General features: G+C 27.8%; 2 protein-coding genes across 2 annotated transcripts in view; both read right to left on the bottom strand.

The window, feature by feature from the left end:
* Positions 1–4,446: 4,446 nt before the first annotated feature.
* Positions 4,447–5,941, bottom strand: LOC141538267 (uncharacterized). Its single transcript, XM_074259645.1, has 2 exons — positions 4,900–5,941; positions 4,447–4,712 (listed from the first exon to the last, which is right to left on the bottom strand). The coding sequence occupies exons 1-2, from the start codon at positions 5,276–5,278 to the stop codon at positions 4,447–4,449; spliced, it is 645 nt and encodes a 214-aa protein (XP_074115746.1). The 5' UTR covers positions 5,279–5,941.
* An 8,253-nt stretch (positions 5,942–14,194) lies between these two features.
* The window catches only part of LOC141538177 (uncharacterized), a 123,005-nt gene continuing 121,144 nt past the window's right edge, over positions 14,195–16,055 (bottom strand). Inside the window, exon 2 of the mRNA XM_074259535.1 lies at positions 14,195–14,456. Within this exon, the coding sequence (XP_074115636.1) occupies positions 14,442–14,456 (15 nt within the window). The 3' untranslated portion in view covers positions 14,195–14,441. The remainder of the gene's footprint in view (positions 14,457–16,055) is intronic.

Below are 16,055 nucleotides of genomic sequence, written 5' to 3'. Positions count from 1 at the left end.
CTCGGCTGCGCCTCGGCCGACATTACATGTGATCTGAGACATTTTTTACTTCATTTCCCCAGGTGTGTAATATACTAAATCTCTTCGACGGAGGCGGAAAGCGTCATTTTCGTTTGGCGCAGCGGAAGGAAAATTGACGCTTTTCGCCCCACGGGGAGAAAATAACTTTTGTTCTTCACATTTTCTGGTAAAATTGTCGAAGTTACATGAAAATTAAACATAAGTTTATTTCAAGCAGTTAAATTTTCTGCAATAAAGGTTTTATTTATTAACAGGTTAAATATCATTTTTTAAAAGATATAGTGTATTTTATAAAGTAAATTCAAAAGTTAATAAAACTTTCTACATGCTTCAGAAGAAAAAAAAAATAGTCGTTCAAAATGAATAACCTCAATGGAAATTTTTTTAAAACTTGGTATGAAAATGGTATCTATAGGGCTGAAGGGAGTCAATTGAACCATTCGAATAAAAAAATCGAAAAAATTGAAAAAACGTTTTATGCTCTTAGAATTAGACTCTAATATGTTAAACTCGGATATGGTCAAAATTTGAAATCATTGCGATTAATAAATTTTGAAAAATTGAGATTTTTTTATTTTTAGGCATGTAAACTTTTTTTTCGGCTGGTGACAAATTGTTTAATAGTATTTCAATTTTTGAATTAATTGATAAAGTTGAAATTGTAGTCATTGTATATACTTATACTTTGTAATCCTCAACTTTGTTTATAGTGATATAATAGTTTATTTATTTATTATTTACTATTAATTGTTATAAAATTATATGGGGTCAATTGAACCAGCACTCCCGGGGACGATTGAACCATACGGAGAAGCATGGGACATGCGCGCGCATCTTGACTCTACGTGAAAAAACTCAGGGAAATAAACTAACAATTTGATGAACTGAATTTATAATGAAAATTATTTTTGAATTGATTTTTAATTTATTTAATATAATATCTGTGTATTAAAACGGTGCAACAGTAATATTAGCAAGTAACAATTAATATATTGTTTATTAAAAGTTCGGGTTTGAGTTTTAAGTAGTATTGGTTCAATTCACCCCAAGCAGCGGTTCAATTGCCCTAGAGCGGGGGTCAATTGAACCATTCGACGCGTTTGGATAAATTGAAAATTTTTATAAATTTACATTGTTTGTTGACTAATTTATGTTTTGATAATAATAGTAGACAGTAAACTACCATTCCAAGAAAAAAAAAATTATTATTTAGTTTTAATTCGAATAATAAAAAATTACTAAACTTTTCTTGGTCCAATTGACCCTCTTCTCCCGTACAATTGAAATTATACTATTAAAAAGGTCGTGCAATCATTGGGTAATATATAATAAACATTATTCAAATATGAAATTTTATTTACAACCATCATATATTAATACAGAAGTTTGAAAAATGACATCGAATATCATAATCATTACATAAAAAAAAGTACACTCTAACCTGCACTATAATACTGATTAGCATTGCTTAAGGTAATACCTCCGTGAAAATTATATTTCAAGAAACTTATAGGATTTTTTTGATCGAAAGATAAATATATCAATAATTCACTACCAAACTTTCAGATCAATTCACCGCGACGTTTTTGAGTAATTAATTTTCGAAATTGTATTTTTTACATACGGAGGTGTAGAGAGATGGTAAAGTTAGAATTAAATATTGCGTATATTAATTATTCAAAAACGGTGAAGTGAATTGATCTGAAATTTTAGTGGTGGAATTATTAATATATTTATCTTTCGATAAAAAAAAATCTACAAGTTTCTTGAAATATACTTTTCACGGAGTTACTACCTCAATCCACTCTCCTTAAAACTAATTATCCCCACAAAAAATTGACTATCAATAAAAGTTACTTTACGCTTACAATTACCACTTAGAAAAAATTTTCCACAGCTTACTTTTTACTTTTTAAATTGAACTCTATCTACGTAAAAAAATCAGAATTCAATGAAAAACTCGCATTCATTTCAGTCGTGTGCTTATGGGTAAAAAAATTAAGCGTATTAATGATTTAACAGATATAATTCTGAGTTAATCAGTCGACGTTTTTAATTTGGTCGTTTCAAAGTCAATTAGTATTCCGCGGCCGAGCGCACTAACTAAACCGAGTGTCAAGGTGATTAAGTTTAGGAAAGAGGTTAGGTTTGTAAAACGCTATATAAGAGAATTAATATATTTATCCTCATGTGTTAAAGTACAGTAATGTAATAATGCAGTTATAATGGTAGTAGTGGTAGAATAGTGGTGGTGTTGATGATGGTGGTAGTGGAAGTAGCAGCGGCAGCAGCGATGGTGGGTTTGTTAGCGGTTATAACAGCAGTCTGAGAAATATAATTCCACATTGTTGTATTTATTACCAACATACTGTGATGAATAATTAATGAGATAAACTCAACGTGTTGAAATTATATACTATTTCCCATTTCGAAGACCCTTTTACCTTCTCTGCCCTCCTGTTACGATGGTCCCGATATTGTTTACCCTGTTTTATGTTTTTGTAACCACAATTACGAGCTTTAAAATTTTTAAATAAAAAAAATTACTTCATCTGAATATTGGGATTTATTACTGGTTTTATCGAAGTAAACTAGATTATAGTGCACACGCAACTGACTTGACAATCTTTTTCGTTGATTTTTGGAAATCATTCACTAACAAACATTTTTTTGATGGGACAACATAAGATAAGTTGTGGTTACAAATTATTGTAGCATAGAGATTAGGGTGATTCAAAAAAAAAGAATATTTTTTTTTCGTTTGGTACTCTGAAAAATAGGTTCCTAGACACCTCTAAGAAAGCCTCTCCAAGCATGAGTTCTTAATTGTAACGGGAAGGTCCTCCTTCTTATAGTTTTCTATTTTTTCTTATTATCAGATAGAAAAATTTATATCTCGCTTCCAACTACTTGAAAAAATATCTTGTTCCTTAGATTTTGTAGGAAATTGAATGCTCTACAAAAAAGGTCTCTTACGATTTTTTCGTAAACCCAACCGTTTAAAAGATATTAACGGTTAAAGTTTGATTATTTTTGGGAAAATTTTTTATTTCTTATGAATTTTATAACTCAATGAAAAAAAATCATTATGAATGATGAAACTCATAGTTTTGTAGGAAATTTACTGCTCTATAAAAATGGTCTCTTATGATTTTTCGATCAAGTTGAGCGTTTACGAGATATTCATCGTCAAACATCAATGCATATCAATTTTTCTAGTTTTTGATCAATAATTCGAAAAATTTCAATTTATTCTGTGAGTTTCAAGGAAATTTAGCCAAATTTGAGTTTCTATGAATAGAAATATGTTATGAACTATTTTTTTAATTAGTTTTTTTAGTCTTGGACATGTTTGATTACATTAAAACAAAAAATTAGTGCATTTTTTTAAATATATAATTCAATTTAGTGTGTTTCACATGTGTTTCACTTTTTTATCGAAGAATTTATTTATTTAATTATCAACTGCCATATAATTTTCAATATTTTCAACATAACGGTACACTTTTACTGTAAATAATTTCCTCTATTGCAGTTTGGGTAGTTTTTTCGATGTTCTTTGATAATTTGCAATAAGTATTGGAATTGCTCTTCATTTTTGTCAAGCATTGATTATACTCACTAACTAATGCAACAGCTCGTTCTGCTGAATCATTAACAACTTTCAATTGGTTAAAGTATTCTTTATTTTCAATGTAACTGTCATTAGTAGGCCACGATTCAATATCTTTATCAAGGAAGTCATATGGTAAATCAAAGATTTTAAAGAGATTTAAAGACTTTTTAGAAACAAAGTCACTCAGACTTTTGCGTTAATGAATTCAAATCGTTTTTATCAATTATAAATTTTTTAGCTTTAGAATCTGTACCGTTACGAGTATTAACAGCTCCAACAATATTTTTTTACTTCCAATGAAACGGTATCGTCAAATAATGATAAAATGGCAAGTTCATCACTTAAATACCATAAATGCAAAATCATTTTGTCACAAGTTGCTGAAGAAATCAATGAATTGATATTTTTGTACTCGAATAAATTTTTCAAAAACTGCAAGTCATGATTAGCAGCAGTTGTTGCAGAAGTTGATGAAAACCAAGCTTTTAAATACAGTGTAACTATAAATATACAAATTTGCCGAAGACCGTCCAATTCTTTATTAGAAAGTTTAAATTCATTTCTGAATAGAAACATTTTTAAACTGTAAATTGCCTTCGCCATCCACCTAGCATGATGAATTGCACCAGGACGTTTGAAAAAATTTCTTCTTGAGGCATTTCTCCAAGGAAAATCAACGACAATTCCAACAATTCTTTATAGTCATCTCGGGGTTGTAGTAACTATCAAAAACAATTAAAAATTTGTCAGAAACAAGAAAATTTTTTTCTTAAAATCGCAGTTAAATCATACCTGTAAGGATTGTGCAATTAAACTAGATATTTCATTTTTTTATCCAAAATGATATCAGCAACAACAGTATCTTCAATTCCAGATTTATAATTAGTTTTATTTATTTCATCCCATGATTTTTTAAATCTTCCGAACATTGGTACGTTTGGCCCAGATGACACAGGCCAATATACTTCAAATGCACTTCTCAATATGATCTCAAAAATGTGGTGACGACATGGTAACCAGATTAACTCTCTTCTCAAAGTCTTTTCAATTGCCTTACATGTACCGTTATGAATTCCTGTATAAAGAAAATAGATAACTATCGTTAAATTTAATATTTTCAACAAATTGTAGATTATATTTAAAATCCAAATGAGTAAATAATTCTCAATAATTTCAAAAGTGAAATTCAGTAAGCAATAAAAATTAAACTAGAACGTTAATAATTAAATATTTTTTAGATTAAATTATCATTGATAAGTTACCTGTATTAACTGCCGTCGTGTCAAAACACATCGCCTTAACATAATTAGTAATACCCCATTCACTCAATGTCGATAAAATGGCTGATGTTTGATTGTCTGCCGTCCCAGAATTCATTTTTGGAACCCCAAGTAATTGTTCGGTACCAAATGCAGTTAAAATAACTGGTAGCCGTTCCACAGATTTTGATCCAACAAGGTCATTCAGCATTTTTCCGTCCCAATGCACAACGTATTTATCGTGTGTCTTAAAGTTGTCATTAAGTCCTTTAGCAATGTCTTCTCTTTGAAGCATACGAGCTCGTTGAATTGAACTATAACTGAGCGTTGTATCTTCAATTTTAATACCTACTGCTAGTAAAACCGGAGCAATAATAAACATCGCATTTCTACTGCTGACATTAGCTCGGTCGAGTCCAAAAATGACTTCAGGAGTTAAGACATCAAGTTTTGCTCGTTTTGTCGGAATTGGAGGTTCATACTCTGAATCAGATCCAAAATTTGTAACTCCACTTAATGTATACGTAGAGAACGACTCTGATTTTTCACTTGGAACAATCGCATGACTGGTAGACGGTTGATCTAAGTCTGGAATAAGATCTGTTTTATAAATTAAACGAAGAAAATGTATAGAATTTATTCATTTTGATGACAAATAATTAAGAAAGGACTCCAAAAATTGTCTAGTCAAATGTCATCTAGTCATCTATGAAAAGTTACACTACTACCTGACTTTATAATAATTAAATATCTCAGATACTTATTACTCTCATCTATTCCCATCATAGTCGTGGTTAAGTTTGATACAGGTACATTATTAGAAAGAATCTCTTTATGGGTACCGAATTTTTGATCCAAATACAACTTTCTAATATTATCATCAAGCACTTTTAAGGATTTTTCGCTCACAATGTCGAATAATTGTTCAAGATCAGTCTGAAATTTTATTTCCTTTTGGTTTTGCGCTGAATTCTTTTTATCGAAATTTTTTTGTAATTTTAACCATTGACTGTGATAGCGAAGAAATTTTTTGACTGCATTAGGAGCTCCACTAGTTGGAATCTGATTTTTCTCCACAGTTCAATAACTTGGTCAACTGAATTTTTAGCACTTTGTTTGATTGAATACTTTAAAATTTTAAGTTGGTAGAAAAACACACGCATAACCTCTTTCACTTTTGGTAACTTACGTTCCGAAATTCTTTGTAGAGGTATTCCGATAAAACGTATTTCTTTATTCATTGTAGGTTAATTGATGATAAATAAATTTATGTGATGATTATAAGACTTATTTAAAATGAATTATTTTATTACGTATTCAAGATGATCAGTTTTAGGAACACTGAAAATACGGTATTAAATGGGTAGATACTGAAGATAGTTGAGAGTAAAAAACATAGATGGCGTTAGTTTCAGAAGACAAACAGAAGAAGAAATGGAATTCAAAACAAAAATCCCCTCGAACGAAAATTTTATGTATATTTTGTGAAAAACAATTTAAAAATACGCACTGAACAAATTTCATAATAATAAATGACAACGCGATTAAGATTTTAAATTATTAAAGATAAAATTAAAAAAAAATATTATTACAATAAAAACTTTCAAATGAATTTTTGAACAGAAAACATCTATAGGAGTTGCTTTTATAATAAAAACTCAAATTTGTCTAAATTTCCTTGAAACTCACAGAATAAATTGAAATTTTTCGAATTATTGATCAAAAACTAGAAAAATTGATATGCATTGATGTTTGACGATGAATATCTCGTAAACGCTCAACTTGATCGAAAAATCATAAGAGACCATTTTTATAGAGCAGTAAATTTCCTACAAAACTATGAGTTTCATCATTCATAATGATTTTTTTCATTGAGTTATAAAATTCATAAGAAATAAAAAATTTTCCCAAAAATAATCAAACTTTAACCGTTAATATCTTTTAAACGGTTGGGTTTACGAAAAAAATCGTAAGAGACCTTTTTGTAGAGCATTCAATTTCCTACAAAATCTAAGGAACAAGATATTTTTTCAAGTAGTTGGAAGCGAGATATAAATTTTTCTATCTGATAATAAGAAAAAATAGAAAACTGTAAGAAGGAGGACCTTCCCGTTACAATTAAGAACTCATGCTTGGAGAGGCTTTCTTAGAGGTATCTAGGAACCTATTTTTCAGAGTACCAAACGAAAAAAAAAATATTCTTTTTTTTTGAATCACCCTAATAGAGATAACAAATTATATGCTTTGTTAACAAAACATAGGTTATATAAAGTTATTCATGTTACATCAACAAAACAGTTTTATTTTTGCAGCAGAACTCATTAGTTAATTTAATAAAACAGCACGGAAAAAAGAAAAGGAGAAAAATTACAATATATGATGCAACGTGGTGGTTCATATAAAAAACTGGAAAAATTACAGTTACAAGTTGTAATTATTATAGATTTTGTATGAATTACATTGTAAAATATAAATATTACATTGAAAGCTCTGAACAATAACATTCAAAGTTTGGATTTTTAAAAATGATATTTCGAACTGCAATTTTTCTATACAGCGAAAAAAAAATAGGGATTTTTCTATGTTGACATAGGAATTTTTCCAATGGTGACATAGGAATTTTTTCTTTATTAACATGATAGAAATATCCATGTGATATAGGAAAAATTAATTTATGACATGAAAAAAAATTTTTTTTTAATTGAAAAAAAATAGAAATAAAAAAAACACCATTCTGAAATTTTCAGGATATTTGTAGAATATGTCAAAGTTTTATATATAAAAAAAAAAAAAAGAAAATTAAAAATATTTATCATTGACAAATTCGGAGTTTTTTTGGAAAATCAAAAAAATAACGATGAAGATAGGTTTGAATAATTGTTTTCTATTTTTTCTCAAAAAGAACATTTAATAAAAAAAATTTTGAAAAAAAAAGTCCCGATAAGTCAATTTTTGAAAAAGTTATCCCAATTTAAGCCACACCGTCTATAATCTGCTGGATTTTTATTTTTTTCGAATTGTAAAGCAAAATTTGAAAAAAATATCCTTGAATTTTTTCATCACAAACCGACTGTATATCACTGTTTTACTTTTAAATTATCTGAAATTGCTCGAATGAGAAAATTGTTATGTAAATTTGTAATTATTAAATCAAGTTACATAAATTTTGATGATAAATTAATTTTTCCTATGGAAAAACAGGAAAAATCCCTATGTTTTTTTTTGCTGTGTAGTTTTTCATATGATGCGAAGCTTATTACTATTTATAATGCAATTTTTCTCCTTTTTTTTTTCCCGTGAGTTTGGCTGAAGTAAAAAATTGGTTTGTTGAAGCAACAAAATTGTTTCGTCGAGATAACAAATGTTTTTGTTACTGTAACATAAACTAGTGAGTTAGTGTAACAAATGTTGTTGTAGAAGTAGTTATATAATTTCGTTAAGATAACTAATAATAGCAGCAACAAATTAATTTTTGTTGGCAAAAAATAAATTATGATATTTTCAATCAAAAACTAACTGTTGTTAAGACAACAGATTGATTTTGTGGTCTTACAATCTGATTTGCTATTGCAACATGGTTCACTTTGTTAAAATAACTTATCAATATATTATAACTGAATTCATTGGGTACTACAAAACATTTTGCTGTAATCCTGTTTTTTATTATTAAAATAAAATCATTTTTATAAATGTACAGCACATTGACCAATTTTTTTTAAAAATGAAGCTTTTTTCGTTATGAACATTTTTTTTGCCATGTATGAACAATTATCACACGTGGCCATGAATAGCTTGATATATGGCTATATATGGATACCACAAAATCTTTCCATGAGGCTGTTTGACAAATTTGTTCACTAATGATAACATTCATGATTGGAAAATCTTACTGCAATTACAATCTATTTTTATTCACTTATTCAAAAGTAACTTAAAAGTTTTAAAACCAATCAAAATTCAAATTACATTGAACTAGACTAAATTGTGCCATTCATTCATAAATTACAATGGTTCAATCAGTTTTTCATATTTTAAAATTAATTTAAGCTCGTTGTCATGATTAATAGGTTTCATGTAATCAATTTCACATATTCAGTTTCTGTTGTTCTAAACTTACTGCGAATCATTAACCAAAAAGAGTAAATTCAGGAGAGTCATATTAACGTATCAATTATGCGTCATTAAATATTTTCAGGCTTCATCAATTTTGATTAGTATTTTAATTGCTTATCCTATGATCATGCATTATTCTGAAGGATTCATAGATGATTTCGAATGGCTAGAAATGGCCAAACATGATCATGATAATCATTCGTTATATAACAATTGACTACTCAAACATTTTAATGTATGATCAGATGTAAATCATTCATGATTACGTGATAACGTATGAATTCTGAATGACATATTAAATTGAATCTCACTTCTGATAGCTCACACATATAATCATGGATGATCATGATCATGGATATTTCATGTAGGATCATTAGTTGTGAATTGGGTATGAATTGTTAATGATCGAAAAGGGATTTTCCATGGCTAAGAATAGCAGATCATAAAGAAGCTTTCAGAATCATTTTTAATGAATAATCTTGTGTCAAGATTAATGATCTACTGTTTATGTATCATCATATTGGATTTATGGTAAATTGATTCAAAAATTATTATTTCCCATGATTCTTCATGAACCTACATCAATGGTTTTGCAAATGAAGGTTAGATCAAAGAAGATAATAAAGAATCATGGATGATGATACTGGATCATTTTTGATTGATGGATCTATGGTATGATTAATCGTTCATGCATGATCAGATGTAAATCGTAGTAATCTAATTAAAAAAAAGACCATTCGACAGCCGAAATGGAAGTAGATTTAACTATAAATAAAAAAAAATGCATTGAGAATGGGGATAAAACTATAGATAGATTTTTATGAGACATACTGGAAAAACTGATCGAAAAAACGAATGCAAAAGTGAAATTTCATTCAAAACCTACAGACGAATAGGTTATTTTCAATTTAGGAGAATAAAATAATATGAAAATTGAAGTTCGTTTAATGGGCTTTACCATGCACTTTACAAAAATTCAATAAGTTCTTTCGTTCGAAAGTTATCCGCGAAAAAATCTGCCAAAATATGAATTTTTATGATTTTGAAAATTTTGAAACTTTGTAATTTCTGAACTACTTTACCGATTAAGCTCATCTTTGAACTTGGCATTGGTATTTGTCTAAAGATTCAGCATGTTGAGTTTGGAAACGATCGATTATGAATTAGAGACGCTATCGTTCGGATAAGACGCGTTATATCGTATACATACATATATAAACTTTTGAACAAATGGTATTTTCTGAACCAGCTTGACGAACTGAGTCAAAAAATAGCAAAATTTTAAAAAATTTGCGACATCAGGATAAATGTAATAGTTAGATTTCTATGAAATCTACAAAAAATTAATTTGAATCAAGTAAATAATTTTTAAGGATTTTATCTTCTTGATTTGAGTAGGAAAATTCTTAAACTAAAAAATTATTTTTGATTTAAGTAAATTTTAATTAATTCAAGAATTTTTCGTCTTGATTCAAGACAATGAAACTCTTCAAAATTATTTTCTTGGTTTAAGAATTTTTCTTTTGATTCAAATTATTTTTTTTTTCTATGTATGAATTTTTATACGAATCCATACTTTCCTCTGTGGATTTCCATATAGACTTATGTGGATTTTTTTGGTAGGGGTAAGTTTATATAGAATAATGCAAAATCATGTAGGATCATTTCTAACGAATGTTTCCATGTTATAATCTACTGATCAAATATAATTATGTAACATTATGTTAACAAATTGGAAAAATGATCGATCTTGTATAAATTTACATCAATTACTTAAAAAAAAAAAAAAAAAAAAAAAAATCGTAGGATTGTTTTGAACAATGTTTTTATGTTATAATTGGTGATTAATATAAGATAAGATGAAAATTATGACAACCCGACTCAAAATTATATTCCACGATTTTTTATTAATTGTTTAGTGAACAGAAATAGGTTTATGGATGGTTTTAAACTAGATTTGTAGTATTGCTCTAATGGTCAATCTATATAAAATCTAAAATAATTTTACGACTCAAACATTCTAACAATTAAAAAAACTTAAAAATTTCATAAATTTCATTATGGATTTTAAGGAAATTTTAAAAATAATGTTGATAATTCCTGTTCATTACGAAAATGAACGAACTGAAATACATCGAAGCGAATCACTAAATTCTCTGCAAAACCATCAATAAAAAATCAACAATGAATTAAATATGTGATTTGAAATTCAAGTTATGTAGATGAAATTAATTTCTTCCCACACAAATATTACATCCCATTGACATATAGACATATATTAATGAGATATTAAGGAATGTTACTTTAATCGCTTACTTACAAAATTGAAATCACTTTATCTATTTAAATACATACTACAAAGTATTTACAGTAAAATAAGAAAATAAAGCGAAAATGGAATGTTGCTATTTAGAACGCGCACTAAACGCTTACATATTAAATTCCCGTAGAGCAAAAGGGATCGCAATAATACCTTCTATACAGCAGCAGTGCTTTATACTATTATTATGTATATATGTATATAGAGAGAGATTCGTTTCCACTTTAATACAACAAGTCCTTTTGAGGTGAAGTATCGCTCGGTTTCCTTTGAACCAACCGCACGAATTATGAATACGATATCAGTGCAATATATTCATGAGATAAGAATTTAAACAATTTTATTGTTATTTTTTAGACTTTTATAATATTGTTTTTTTTTGTTTTTTTTTTTTACTTTTATTCGATATGATTTTATTTCTTACTCGATTTTTTTAATTATAGTTGTCATTAGGTTTAATCTACATCATTGATATTCGTTGTCAGTAAATTTAATCGTTTATAAAATTATTTAGACTGTCTTGAGCTAAATTTAGAAAATTCTCTACTAAATTTTCTTTCTATGTTCACTCGTTCTCTTTTTACTTCAAGTATGGAGATTAATTTTTAGTTACTCAATTAGATATTTGAAAATTCGAGAATAGTTAAAAAATTTTTGAGGTGTAAAATAATGATTATCATTATTACATCATAAAACATCTTATTGATGATAAAACAATACAAAAAGTCCGAAAATAAAAAATAAAATTACAAAGGTAATTTTTATGATAACGGTCAGTAAAAATTATTCAGAAAAACATTTAAACAAGAGAAAAAAGTTTAAATTAAAAAAATTATTTTTTAATGCCAAAGTTTCTGCAAAAAATTTTCTGATATGGCCATGAATAAAATCCTCGGAGTAAAGAAATCAATAAAATATTAACTGTATATTTATTCCACAAATTACGTTGCATATTTTTTACAATGCATGTCCTTATATGTCCATATACAACCAATTTTTGATCTTTTTATGAAAAACATGGACATTGTTGTGACAAGAAATAAATTTTTAAAAGTTTTCAACAATTTTATTTCTTAAGAAATCAAAATTATTTGGACAAAAATTAATGTGAGAAAAATTTTGACTTTTTCAGCTAATCAATATAATTATTGAAAATTTTCAAGAAATTAGTTTCTCATTACGAAATTGCTCATTTTTTTCAGAATAAATTTCTCTCTCAGTATGCATGGCCACATAAAAATTTTCTATGGCCATATATGATCAAATCAGACCACATCAGAGAATTTTTTCTCTTGAATAAATTTAACTTTTTTTTTTTTTAATGTAATCTTCAAAAATTCAAAAAATTTTAGCCCTGAAAAACTTTCAGCATTTGAAAAGTAACAAGTTAATTTTGTTATTGCAACAAAATCATTTTGTAATAGCAACAAAATAATTTTGTTGCAACGACAAAGTTATTTTGTGATAGCAACAAAATGATTTTATTAAAGCAACAAATTGATTTTGTGATTTAACAAACTGGTTTGTTAGTACAACTTAAAACATTTTGTTCATGCAACTAATGAATTTGTTGCTATAACTATACTCATTTGTTACCACAAAATTTTTTTCAATTATCCCGTTTTATTTCTATTTTTGATGTTCACAATAAAATTCAGATTTCAATACGGAAATTTCTTCACGGAAAAAACTAAACTAAAAAATTTTCTCAGGATAGCATCAAACATTATAAATCATGAGTTTAAAAAAGTATAAAAGCTAAAACTTATAATTAAATATTGAAAAAAGGTCTTGTAGCTTTTACTGACGTAAATATCAGACTGTAATTTGTTGAAAATTATAGTTTAAAACGGTAAAAAGTACTTAGTCAATAATTATAGTTCGGTTGTTAACTTTGCCGTTGAAACTTATCATTTTACTAAGTTAATATTATTGGAATCATTCAATTTTAAACTGTTACGATAAAAATTTAATAAGATTTCTTGATCATTTTTACATATCATACTATAATCTTTAACGCGCAAACGATAAACAATTAAATTTGAATTAATAATTATTAAACTTTAACGTGTAAACATCAACATAGCTTTTATTACTATTCAAAATGGTATTTATTATAAATCAATTAATATTTATTTTATTTTAGTATTTTCCGTGTTTATTTAAGAATTGTTATAAAAACCACCTTATATCTGGTGATGGATTGTTCCAAATAAAAATTTGCATCACTAATGAAGAATCTAATTATCGAAAAACGATATGATCTAACTATAAATAAAATCCTCAAATATCCGATTCGCTTAAAATGCATAGTTCACGATTAATAAATCAAACTAATCTCCATATTAAAAAGTGTCATGCTCCAGATTGCTCACTGATCAAATTTTCAATTATTAAAATAAGTACGACGTTAAAGAAAGAAAGACAGAACATAATTATAATTATTTAGGTGGTTAACGGATTGAAAATTGATAGTGGACGGATTGGACATGTGGCCAAGTCTAACTTTCAAATTACAATTAACCATCCATCAGTCACTCATACGATGCTACGATAATTGTCGACGTCAATTTCCAGATGGACTCGAATAGATACTAATTCACTCTCATTAGCACTGTGACATCATTTTATTTGCCTTACATCACTCGCCATCTCTATTTTCGTAAGTTTTAATGTAATCTTAATTATAATTCTCATTTGGTATTCTTTTAAGTTCTGACTGTTTCTCAGTTTGGCGCTATCGATTTAGCCGTCGACAGTTATGAGATATATATATATATATATATATATATATATATATATATATATATATATATATATATATATATATATATATCACGACAACCTCAAATAGTTGTTTAGAAATCCATCCAAGTCAAACCCTATCACGGTGGTAAAAATGATAGTAGTTGACCAAAATTAGACTGTAAGATGTCTTGCGGTGTCGTTTGTCGAGTCAGTTGCGCTTGGTGACTTTAAATTTGACTTCAATTCTCTCTGTCTTGAGTTTCTTCACCGTATATACAAGGTTTTAAATAGTTGGTTTGACTGAACGTGGGTTGGAACCATTTGGTAATTCTTAGTCGATTCTCCCATTGCGGAAATGATGCGGCTATGTCGCTAGTGTCTGAAACAGATTAAAAAACCAACTATCAATGTCTGTTGCTTATTTATAAAATTTATTCACACATAGTAAATAATTTTAAGTAATTTTATATACAAATCGTGCTAATGATCTATCATCACTAAAGCTTAATATATTGTACACAAAATTTTTTTAACAAAATCATGGAAATTTCTTTTGAGGGGTTACATGGGTTTCCTCAGGGAAAAAATCGCCTATTTTCAATAATTTTTTTTTTTTAGTAGAAAAAATTAAATATTTTATTCAAACTTTTTACAGTCTTGAAGATACATGCTTTATAGAAATCCCAAGCTGGTCTTAGAAACCAGATTGGTTGATATTCGACCCTCGCCGCGTAGATTAAGATTTTCACAACCCAAAAAGACCCCAACGTACCACTCCCAACAATTAAAGTCGGCGACATGACCACAGCAGTTAAAACCGACTCTAAATAATAATTAATTAGAAAAAAAAAAATACTTGTTGAATAATGGATTACTAAAATTAAAAAAAAAAAAAATATTATAAACTCTGCTAATGTGACTTCATTTCCGGCGAGCCCTCGGAAAAAAGATGCGTCCGCGTGATCAGTAGAACTCCTAGCAGGATTATTTTAAATGAAAAAAAAAAAAAAAAAAAAAAAAAAAAAAATATGTGCTTCAGTTGAGACTTTAAACTAGATCTTGATAGAAGGAAAAAAAAAAATGAAAATTGGATTTTTGGCACAGGTTTTTACAAAAAAATTACAAATTTGGCTGAACTTTCGCGGCATTTTTTTTTTTAAATAGTTGTAATTGAAAAAAAAATTAGGAAAACGGTTGACCCTGAAAGCCATCCCAACTTCCCGCTAATTCCACACCTAGGCGCTTAAAATTGCTCTAATAGCGTTTTTAAGCTCTTCGAGCTCAAAAGTCTGATAGAACACTATTTTTTGAATTTCTAAACCGCAATAACTTTTGAATGAATCAACCGATTTTTATGCGATTGGCGGCATTCGACGCAGTCTTTTCAGTCTCATAACAAATCTTTGAGTTTGAATTGATCAAACGAGAAATTTGGGATTAACTCCGAAAAAACAATTTTTTCAGTTTTTTTTGTTCATGATATCTTTCGAACGAATAGACCAATTTTGACTGGCTTGGCGGCAATCGACGTGGTTTTTTTAACTTTAAAAGCTGATTAGTTTTTGGAGTTGATCGGTAGAGCCGTTTAAGATTCATTCCAAAAAATGTCGAAGTTCTGTCAAAAAAACACTAGTGTGTTTTCAAATATTTTCATCAAATTTCATCAAAAACTATCCGAAAAGAAATGTCGAAGTTATGTAAAAAAATTATTCGGATCAATTTGAAGCTTTAGGACAATATTCTAGAGATGTTATAGAATTTAATAAGACAAAAAAAAATCGATTCTTTGAAACCGTGAAACCCATGTAACCCCATAAATCAAATATTTATTGAAATAAACATTAACATATATTCTAATCAGACAATTAGAAAATATGTTGAACTGAGTATGCTTATAGAAAATTCCATTATTTTCCTCAACAAAATTAATCAAGTTAGAATCATAAACCAGGTTGGTACATTAAAAAATTAATCTATT

This window comes from Cotesia typhae, unplaced genomic scaffold (genome assembly GCF_013202065.1).
Source record: "Cotesia typhae breed Kobodo isofemale line unplaced genomic scaffold, CoteBio_Ctyphae contig_20, whole genome shotgun sequence".
NCBI lineage: Eukaryota > Metazoa > Arthropoda > Insecta > Hymenoptera > Braconidae > Cotesia > Cotesia typhae.
This window is presented reverse-complemented; position numbering and strand designations above follow the sequence as displayed.